Source organism: Phodopus roborovskii, unplaced genomic scaffold (genome assembly GCF_943737965.1).
Source record: "Phodopus roborovskii unplaced genomic scaffold, PHOROB, whole genome shotgun sequence".
Lineage (NCBI taxonomy): Eukaryota > Metazoa > Chordata > Mammalia > Rodentia > Cricetidae > Phodopus > Phodopus roborovskii.
In genome coordinates this window covers 4,595,868-4,607,332 of record NW_026126416.1, presented here as the reverse complement: position 1 = coordinate 4,607,332, position 11,465 = coordinate 4,595,868, and the positions used below count along the sequence as shown (strand labels likewise).

Sequence of the window (11,465 nt, the reverse complement as noted above, 5' to 3'; positions counted from 1 at the left end):
GACACCTGGAGCCAGCCACAACGCCGCCTCTCTACATGAAGGAAAAGTTAGCAATGCTGCCGCCTACTCTGCAGTGTCAAAAGTGAGGGACAAGTGGAGCGATGTAAGTTAAAGTGTAATGAGAACTGTATCCATTCATTAGCGTTACTTATTTACACACTGTGTATACAGTGACACCACCCTGCTGATTGCAGGGTTCCCGCTTCAAAAACCACGGGAGCACAGCATAATCAATAAAGAAAATAAATAAATGAAGTAAAACAGACTCAGGTCAGTCACTGACTGTCAGAGCCTTGGCTCAGTGGACTTCTGCAACTGTGCAGACAGGGACGAAGCTGCCTTGCTTTTCAGCGTGTCTTCGGTCAGTGGGAAGGAGCTAGCCTGTCTTCTCCCTTTCCCTCGCATCGCTATATTTAGCGCCCGAACAGTATCAGATGTGACTCCGGTGTCTTTTTCCTAGTCCTGGCTCTTAGCCGCCTCAAGGTACACACCTGCTCACAGGAATCTGGCTACACATTGGGCGCTTCCTGTCAATCAGCGAGACTGTGTATAGGTTAATGCGTCTCTGTGAGTTACTTGAGTCTCGGCACATGTGGGCACTGGAAGGGCATGCCTATGGATTTCCTGGCCGGGAGCAAGTACTCATCAGGTGTCAGAGCCTTTTCCCTCCTGGAAATGTGGCACTGTGTAGTAAGACACAAAGTGGGTGAGGCAGTTCCAGAAATCTCAGGGCCAGTTACAGACTGGCAGTCGCTTCCCTCCGGCTGTTCTTAAAGGATTTTTTTTTTTTTCTTTCTCTGCCGGATGTAAACGCTGCTAATCATTGTGACTCCAGAGGCTAGTGTCCACATGTTTCTGTTTGATTCTATCCATGGAGAGAGATGTGCTAGCTAGTGACACTGGGTGCGGGTTCTGGAGTCTGCTGAGTTAGACATCGATACGGTGATCAGAACTCCAGTTGGCAATGCTGTGGGAAATACTCCACTCTAAATGGGGCCTACAGATAAGTGGGTACTATTTTGTGTTTTATTTTTCAAGACCAGATTTCTCTGTGTAGCCAGCCTTGGCTGCCCTGGGATTCGTTCTGTATACCAGGCTATGAGTTCAGGGAGATCGACTTGATCGTGGAATTAATTTATTGCACAAAGAAAAATATTCCTACTTCATTAATAAAATGTGGGTGACCTGGGCCTAGTGGCAACCCTGACTCAGGATAAAGACGCTTGGTCGTCAGCCCTGATGACCTAAGTCTGACTCATGAAACAAGGAGAGAATTGAGTACAGCTGCCACATGTTGTGACACACGCTTACTGTGTGTGTGTGTGTGTGTGTGTGTGTGTGTGTGTATGAGAGAGAGAGAGAGATTGAAAAGGGAATTATCGGCCGAAGAAGGATGGCCAGTTAGCACCTTCGCCTGCTGAGCCATCTTGCTGGCCTGGCAGATCAGTTTTATTGACTTTCATATGTTAAGGTGTTTAGGATTTGCTTGTTTGAGAGAGTCTCACTGCATGACGCTGACAGACTGGCCTTGGACTCACTGTGGAGATCTGCTTGCCTCTGTATCTCCAGAGCTCTGATTAAAGGTGTACACCACACCTCCTGGCCTGAGAGTCTCAGTTTCAAGAATGACGTTTAGACCAGCATGCCTTTTAATCCCAGCACTCAGAAGGCAGGGCCAGGCAGATCTCTGTGAGTTCAAAGCCAGCCTGCTCTACAAGCATGAGGTTTAATATGTACTTTACAATTTTTTCTTATTTTGACTGGTGCTGAGGATTAAACCTAGGCCTTCACCCATGCTACAAAATGGCTCTACCAGCGTCCTGTATCACTAGCCCTTTCTGTAATTTTATTTTTAAGTTCTGAAGCAAGATTACCTTAAATTAATCAATTGAACTTGAACTTTTAATTCTCCTGCCTCGACCTCCTGGGTGGCTGGAATTTCAGGCCTGCACCACCAGGTTCAGCTAGTTTGTACTTTTAAATTAATTAAACATTTCTAAGCTAAAGCCTAGTAAGCACATATAGACTCTAATTAGATTGTAGCACGAAATCTAATAACGGAAAGTTTTATCTTAACTCAAACTGGATATTTTAAAACCACTGACTGAGTTGAAAACAAACAAAGCTCTCCTGTACCCCCACCCCCCAACTTTTTAGCAGACCAGAGAATCAAACTCAGGGCCTTGTACCTGCTATGTAAGCACACTACCACCAGCAACATCTCCAGCCCTTTTAAGTCTTAATTTTAGGAGCTGGAGAGATGGCTCAGCCGTTAAGAGTACTAGTTACTCTTCCAGAGGATCTGGGTTCAATTCCCAGCACTAACAGGTTCACACATGTCTGTAACTCCACTTCCAGGGGATCTGATGCCCTCCTATGACCTCCTGGACACCAGGCATGCACATGGCACACATGCCCACAAGCAGGCAAAACAATCATGCAAATTAAATAAATAAATATAAAATATATACTGTGTACACACACACACACACATACACACACACACACACACACATATATATATATATTATGTACACTCATAGGTACACCCACACACATAGGCTGGTCTTGGCAGCCCATGCCTGTAATCCCAAGCACTTGGAAGACACTTGAGAGGAAGAGGCATATGGATCTCTGTGAGTTAGTTCTAGGACAACCTGGTCTACACAGAGAGGTCTTGTCTCAAACAAACGAAATCTTTTTAAAAGTTAAGTGTCACTGTTAAAGTCATTCGTCCTACCCTGGTGTGGAGCCTTAGCCTGTGATTTCAGCACTGGGGAGGCAGAGTCAGGAAGAGTAGGGATTTAAAGCCAGCCTTGACTATATAGTGACACAATTCATATTGACTGTCTTCTTTTGAAGACTTCTTTACTTTATGTGTACGAATTTTTGCTGGCATCCATGTATGTGCATGCATGCAGGATCCCCTGGGAACTGAACCAAAACCCTCTGCAAGGGCAACAAGTACTCTTAACTGCTGAACTACGTCTACAATCCCCTAGTATCTAAATTCATCTCTTTAGTTTTGAAGGTTCGAAGGACGCTGGCTATTTTTCCTCCTACTGGAGTTCAAGCCTATAGCTGTACCCAAAGCATGCAACCACGGTACCACTGAACTATGTCCCTGACCCCTAATGTTTAATCTTCATTTATTTTCCAGTTTTATAACATCAAAACTTTTAACAAATATGCTGAAGTTGCTGCAGCCTAAAGCAGTACTTATAAATATTAATAGAAATATTAGTGCTATTTCTAATATTCCTTTGATGATATCCCGAGTTTAGTTTTTCTCATCACTCTCCAGAAACTGATACATTGAGCTTCCTAATTACAATTCTATATAGTTGGCTGCTATTTTTATTTCCAATCACGAAAGAACTGAATAATAGCACAACCAGTACAAGTGCTGGTGGGTTGTCATAGAAATGCTCGAGGCACAGCTTCTGATGGTGAAAAACGGGAAAATAAATCGACCTTGATGAAGTGTGTCTTCTTTTGTCTGTTCCCAGGAAAGTTTATTTCAGGTATTTCCGCTGCTGGAATGATTAGCGCTAACAGCTTTGCCCCTCCATTTTATTTTACAGGCTCTCTTCATCTTTCTGATATATGGGGTGTACAACACAGAGCTAAGTCCGCTTGGAGTAGCTCAAGGCTGACAGTGAATGAGGGAGATGACAGGTTTCTTATCTTGATAACTGAGGGACAAAGTTGGCTTTCCGTGTGTGTGTCCCACTGCCCTTCATGCTTGGACTAGCTTATATGCATCCCAGCTTACCATTAAACACTGACACCCAGAATAAAGGGACAGCCTCATTTCTCACTGGCATTGACTAATATTTTAGTACTGCCTGAAGTTTTTGAATTTTTCAGTGTTTAACACTTAGCTATACTTGACAGTTTCAGGGAATACTTAAATGTAATTGCATAGGGTTAGAAAGGCACACTGCCTCCTCAAACTACTCATAAAACACAGTTTTTAACTTTTCCAGGCAGACTCACAGAGACCTGTGTTAGTAAATAATAATCTTTGTGGTTTTAATTGTGAAATTTCTCAGGGGAGTTATTCAATTACTAGAAACCATTTAAAGAAATATTATGAGGAAACGGGACATGTAATTTAAGAAAACACTACGTAAACAACTACTGTCCAGTCTTTTGATGTTATCGATGGGCTGGGTGTAGTAGTGCACGCCTTTGATCCCCGCACTCAGGAAGCAGAGGCAGGTGGATCTTTGTGACCTCCAGGTCAGCCTGGTCTACAGAGTGAGTGCCTGGATAGCACTGATGTATAAATACTCCTAAGCAAAGTTGCTTCTGCTTTAGATCTCTGCATACTCACTGTGAAAGTAAGTGCCTTTTATACTTATTAGGCACATTATTTATACATTAAATTCTTACTTGGTTTTTGTTTTTGAAGACAGGGTTTCACTATAGTCCTGGCTGTCCTGGAACTCCGGCTGAAGACCAGGCTGGCCTCGAACTCACAGAGATCCACCTGACTCTGCCTCCAGAGTGCTGACATTAAAGGCATGCGCCACCGATTCCCGGCTTGTTAGTAGAATTTCAAATTTCTGCCCAATTTCTCCCAATTAAATAAGTGGGCAATTTTTGCCTGAGTCTCTGGGCATTCCATACTGAAGGGAGAGGTGAGGAGGGCGTGTTGTGCGTCCTAGCAGAGTTCATAGAAAATAACCATAGCAAATAATTCACAAAGGAGGCTAGAGAGCAACCTGCAAACTCCAGACAACTGAGCAAGCGTGCGGCATTTAAATACCATCTGATGATGAAGTTATGTGTGGGCGTGTTTTACAGGAGGCCGCACCTGGGATTACACGTGGTTTCCCTTTGCTGTAGCCTTGAGGTAGGTTGGCAGCGGGACAATTTTTTCCAACGGTACCTCGATGGCGTTCTCAAAGACTCCTCCAGCAAACGCACAGAGGCACGCGTCATTCCTGTCCCCAGCCGAAGGGCAGGAGTAACAGCTATGTGTGCAATCAATGCTATTACGAGTTTAATGCTTCCAGACGGCTGCCCCGAGGGGGTCCATGCCTAGGTTGATTGTTTTTGGACTCCCTACCTGTATAGCAAGCGCTAGAGAGAAGAAAACGCCCAAGTTCATTCAGTGCCCGGCCTCCCCCAGCTCCTGCACCCTGCAACCCCTTCCTCTGCGGCTCCCACGCCACGCTGCAGCGCGCACTGCCCGCACTTCCCGCCCGTCGGGGTCCACCTCCGGAGCGTCTCCCCCCCCACCCCGCCCCACCCCGCCCGGAGCCCTGGGCCACTCCGTGCCCGTCCACGCTGCCACCAATCGGGTGGCCCCCTGGCCTCGGAAGCCCCTCCGCCCGCCGCCGCCGGGCCCTGAGTCCCCGCCCCGCGGCCGCGCAGCCCCCCCTCCCCCAGCAGCTCCGCCCAACCGCCCGCTTGATTGACAGGGCCCGTCGGCCCGGGCAGGAAGGCGCGGCGCAGGCGCGCTGAGGCGGCGGCGCTCTCCTGCGGCCGGGCCGAGGCGCTCCCGGCAGACACCGCGGCGCGCCTGCGCAGACGCGGGGAGGCTTTTAATTCCATTGTGGAGAGGACGGCGTTATTTTTATTAACCGGAGGCGGCGGCGGCGGCGGCGGCGGAACCGTAAGTGTGGCCGGCGGGCCGGGGCCGGGGCCGGGGCCGGGGGCGGGCGGGGAGGCCGCGGGGCCGGGCAGGCCGGGCCGGGGGCGGCTGCGGGCGGGCGGGCGCGGGGCGGGCTGGGCGGCGGCGGCGGCTGCGGCGGCCCCGGAGCCCGCAGCCCGCAGCCCGGGCCCGGCCGTTCCCCGTCTTCCCTGCTCTCCTCCTCTCCCCCCGCAGCCAGGCCTCCTCCCTCCGGGGTATGAAAATCGGCAGCGGCTTCCTCGGCGGCGGCGGCGGTCCCGGCAGCAGCGGCGGCGGAGGCGGCGGCCCCGGGCCCGGGCCCGGCAGGCGAGCCGACATGGAGCACCCCTTCCCCCAGGGCATGGTCATGTTCAACCACCGGCTGCCCCCGGTCACCAGCTTCACCCGGCCGGCGGGCACGGCCGCCCCTCCCCCGCAGTGCGTGTTACCCTCCTCTACCTCGGCGGCCCCGGCCGCAGAGCCCCCCCCGCCGCCAGCCCCGGACATGACTTTCAAGAAGGAGCCGGCGGCGGCGGCGGCGGCGGCGGCCTCGGCCTTCCCCTCGCAGAGGACCTCCTGGGGCTTCCTGCAGTCCTTGGTGAGCATCAAGCAGGAGAAACCCGCCGACCCCGAGGAGCAGCAGGCCTCCCACCACCATCACCACCACCACCACCACCACCACCACCACTACGGGGGGCTGTTCGCCGGGGCCGAAGACAGATCGCCGGGCCTAGGAGGCGGGGAAGCGGGCAGCCACGGCGTCATCCAAGACCTCAGTACTCTCCACCAGCACGTCCAGCAGCAGCAGCAGCAGCAGCCGCCGCCGCCAGCCCAGCACCACCGCGACGTGTTGCTGAGCAGCGGCGGCAGCAGGACTGATGACCATGGCAGTGAGGAGCCAAAGCAGGACACTAACGTCAAGAAGGCGAAGAGGCCAAAGCCAGAATCTCAGGGAATCAAAGCCAAGAGGAAGCCGAGTGCATCTTCCAAACCTCTGGTTGGAGACGGAGAAGGTGCCGTCCTCTCCCCAAGTCAGAAACCTCATATCTGTGACCACTGTAGCGCTGCTTTCCGGAGCTCCTATCACCTGCGGAGGCATGTCCTCATTCACACGGGAGAGAGACCTTTCCAGTGCAGCCAGTGCAGTATGGGCTTCATCCAGAAATACCTGCTGCAGAGGCACGAGAAAATTCACAGCAGAGAGAAGCCCTTTGGATGTGACCAGTGCAGCATGAAGTTTATTCAGAAGTACCATATGGAGAGACACAAGAGGACGCACAGTGGAGAAAAGCCATATAAGTGTGACACTTGCCAACAGTATTTTTCAAGGACTGACAGATTGTTGAAGCACAGGCGCACGTGTGGCGAAGCCATAGCGAAAGGAGCCGCTAGTGCAGAACCTGGGTCATCAAACCACAATAATATGGGTAACCTGGCTGTATTGTCTCAGGGAAATACAAGTTCTTCAAGGAGAAAATCGAAGTCGAAAAGCATAGCTATTGAAAATAAGGAACACAAGACTGGCAAAGCAAATGAATCACAAATGTCAAACAGTATAAACATGCAGAGTTACTCAGTTGAAATGCCTACTGTGTCAACCAGTGGAGCCATAATTGGCACTGGGATAGATGAACTGCAGAAAAGGGTGCCAAAATTGATCTTTAAGAAAGGAAGCAGGAAGAATACAGATAAAAGCTACCTTAATTTTGTGTCACCGTTACCAGATGTAGTTGGGCAGAAATCCTTGTCTGGAAAACCGAGTGGCTCACTTGGCATAGTATCAAATAATAGTGCGGAGACCATTGGTCTCCTCCAAAGTACAAGTGGCAAACAAGGTCAGATAAGTAGTAATTATGAGGATGCCATGCAGTTTTCAAAGAAGAGAAGATACTTACCAACTGCCAGCAGCAACAGTGCCTTTTCTATAAACGTGGGACACATGGTCACCCAGCAGTCAGTGATTCAGTCTGCAGGTGTCAGTGTGTTGGACAATGAGGCGCCATTGTCACTTATTGACTCCTCAACTCTAAATGCTGAAATTAAGTCTTGTCACGACAAGTCTGGAATTCCTGACGAGGTCTTACAAAGTATTTTGGATCAGTACTCCAGCAAATCAGAAACGCAGAAGGAGGATCCTTTCAATTTAACAGAACCACGAGTGGATTTACACGGCTCGGAACACTCAGAACTGGTCCAAGAAGAAAACTTGAGCCCAGGCGCCCAGACACCTTCAAATGACAAGACAAGCATGTTACAAGAGTACTCCAAATACCTCCAGCAGGCTTTTGAGAAATCCACTAACGCAGGCTTCACTCTTGGACACGGTTTCCAGTTTGTCAGTCTGTCTTCACCTCTCCACAACCACACTTTGTTTCCAGAAAAACAGATCTACACTACGTCTCCTTTGGAGTGTGGTTTTGGCCAATCCGTTACCTCAGTGTTGCCATCCTCGTTGCCAAAGCCTCCTTTTGGGATGTTGTTTGGATCTCAACCAGGTCTTTATCTGTCTGCTTTGGATGCTACCCATCAGCAGTTGACACCTTCCCAGGAGCTGGATGACCTGATAGATTCTCAGAAGAACTTAGAGACGTCGTCAGCCTTCCAGTCCACATCTCAGAAATTGACTAGCCAGAAGGAACAACAGAAAAATTTAGAGTCCTCAACAAGCTTTCAGATTCCATCTCAGGAGTTAGCTAGCCAGATCGATCCTCAGAAAGACATAGAGCCTAGAACAACGTACCAGATTGAGAACTTTGCACAAGCATTCGGTTCTCAGTTTAAGTCGGGCAGCAGGGTGCCAATGACCTTTATCACTAACTCTAATGGAGAAGTGGACCATAGAGTAAGGACTTCAGTGTCAGACTTCTCAGGGTATACAAATATGATGTCTGATGTCAGTGAGCCATGTAGTACAAGAGTAAAGACACCCACCAGCCAGAGTTACAGGTAAGGTCTCCAGAGTGACCACCAGGCTGGGAGTCTTGTAATGTAATTTTGTTTTATTTTGAGAACACTGCCATTGGAATGTTTGTACACGATCCTATTAAGAATAATGTAATGCCCTTTCAATGCAACTTTTCATATTTAGTTTATTTTGTTAGTGTGATTTTAGCTGTTTGTATTATGATTTTTAATCAAAATCAATAGATTAAAAATAGTTTGACATTCAAAGTGACAATGTTTAGCAATCAAATTTACATGTATAGATTGTCAGGGAATAGCCCAAAAGTTTTAAATGCAAAAAACAAAAAAAAAAAAAAAAAAAAAAAACAAAAACAAAAGAAAAACTACAGGAAAAAAAAAAAAGAAAAGAAAAAAGAAAAAAAAACTTTGTTGCTAGGATTAAGGTTATTCTAATTGCTTTACTCTCAGGAAAGTGTAATAACGCATGGGAATTCTGTACGTTATCACCGTAATGGAATATCCAATTTACAAATAGTATGATATACATTTCATTGTTTAAGTTAAGGGATCTTAAACATTTCAGATTGCTCTTTTTGGGCTGATAGAATATACATTTCATCATTTAAGTAAGGGATCGAAAACATTTCAAATGCTATCTCTGTCTGGGCTGATCCAAAATTCTGAGATTGTTGGCTACCTATATTTTGTTGCAGCTTTTAAGTGTACTCCAAACTTCCAAACCCACATTCATTCCAGCTTGGTAGAACAAATATTCTTGGATCTTTGATCAAAGCCTGGAATGGTAGCTTTAATGAAAGAGAGAGGAGAAAGCGCCCTCTTTCTCCAACTTTAACAAGGCTGTAATTCCATTAAGTGATTCTGTTAGTCTAGTACAGTGTTAAGACTTAACCAAGTGGTTGGTTGGTTTCAGTATTAGAAAGTTGGATTCGCGTAATACATTGAGATTTGGGGTGTGCATTATTCATTATACATGGCCTAAAAACATCCTCTCGCTTATGCTATTACGTACCACCTTCACTTCTGGTTTTTTTGGTACTTGTTCTTAACTTCCTCTTCAAGTTCTAGGCCTCCTTGTCCCTTCTCCCTGTCGTGATGGCTTCAATTTTAGAGTGATTTATCATCTAGTAGATGATTGATTATGCATTTTATATGTCTTATGGCATCTAAATACTAAACAATAGGGTAAACATCCCTGACTTCATCTTTTTTTCTTTCTTTCTTTTTTTTGTAAACAAGCCCAATACAGATTTCCATGTACAAGCTATAGTTATTAAAGGGTTGCTTCCACCTGGTAGCATAGCTTGTGTAACACATAAGAGTGTATATTTACTAATGACATCAGAACTCTTTGTGAAATTGCAGCCTTTAATGTACATTTTGAAGGAGTGTATGAGTCAGTATTGTACAGGGATCTTGTAACGTCATCAAAACTTGCTATGAACGCTAATTGCCATTTGAAGCTACTCATAGGCAGTGGCTCAGCTCTAAACCACTTTTTAGCAATTGTATTTTTTTTTTCCTGATTATATTTTTTAATGTACTTTGATGTTTATGCTGATGAGTTTTTTTTATGTACTTTTGGTGATGTTTCAGTCTTATGAACTCTTCTGACGTCAGAAAAGTACCACTGGTTGTTTGCAGTCTTCTTGTGTAATCAGCCTACCACAGGCTTCCATGTATAATAAAGTAATTAATATTGTGCAAGTGTAAAACACTTCTGTTATAAAAGCAGTGTTTTGAAAATAAGAAATTATTAAAAATGGTTACAAAATACTAGTTAATTCCCTTTTCCCACCTTCCTTTAGCTTTAGTTAGCTAAAGGGTACCAACTTGTCATTGAAAGATTCTTAGAAAATGTGTTTAATTCTTTTAATACACTCAGTACTAAAATGTCTGTATGTCTTATTAAGTGCAGTAAGTTCTATTGGGTACAGAGACAAGTGTGATCAAAGGGTGGAGAGGACCTTTACCCCTGTATCTCTTAAGCTGTATGATTTCTCTCTCTCTCTGTTTTATACAGGTTTTGAATTTCTTTAACTTTTATTGTGTGTACTGAATACTACATATGTATTATTCTGATTGTTTGCTCTAGTTTACTACCAATAAAAGTCCTGTTAATCACAAAATTGAAGAAAGGAGATATCACTTAGTCATATTTTGAGTTTTCTGTGGATTACATTTCATAAACTATTTACATTGATGGTTTAAATTGTAATTTAGGGGTTTGCATTTTTATTGTATTTTTAATGTGTTTTGTCTTTCTAAGTTTATATGAAAATGCAATTGAATTTTTTGTTTGAGGTGCACAATAATATAAATAGTAGAAATCTAATATGTAAATTACACTGTTGAAACTAGGTTAACCATCCTAAATATTATCCTAGGGAGACTGTTTATTTGAGGCTTTATTTAAAGTCACATTGCATTATTTTGGCTCAAGGGGTTGCATATCCTCTTGCCTCAAGGAGTTATAATAAAGTTACAGAGTGTTGGATTAAAATGGTCTTGAGCATTTTCAGTAAGAGAAAAGAAGCTTAAATTGCAGATGTTAAGAAATTGAGAGCATTGTTGTTAGAAGGAAAAGGTGAAATTGTAGAATAGATGATGCAGAAAAGGCATCTGAAGTAAGTCCTAACTTTAAATGATAGAAGAAGCTGAGCCTGGTGCCCATGTCCTTAGCCCCAGCCCTGGGGAGGCAGGGACAGGCGGGCGGATGCCTGAGTTGAAGGTCAGACTGGTCTGCAGACCGAGCTTCTGGCCAGCCTTATCTAAAGGACAGGTTGCACATCTTTTGAGGTGTATCGGGGACTGCTGTGAGGGGTAGGGGTGTGGATATTGGTGGACTAGGAATGAAAATACTAAAGGGTAGAATGCTCTTAGCGGCCTTGTGCGTGTGTGTAATGGCCCGTGATCCATG

At 45.9% G+C, this 11,465-nt stretch overlaps 1 protein-coding gene across 1 annotated transcript; it reads left to right on the top strand.

The window, feature by feature from the left end:
• The first annotated feature begins 5,846 nt into the window (after positions 1–5,846).
• On the top strand, positions 5,847–10,674 carry Znf281 (zinc finger protein 281). Its single transcript, XM_051183195.1, has one exon. It carries the CDS (start codon positions 5,862–5,864, stop codon positions 8,571–8,573), a length of 2,712 nt encoding a protein of 903 aa, XP_051039152.1. The 5' UTR covers positions 5,847–5,861; the 3' UTR covers positions 8,574–10,674.
• Positions 10,675–11,465: the final 791 nt, after the last annotated feature.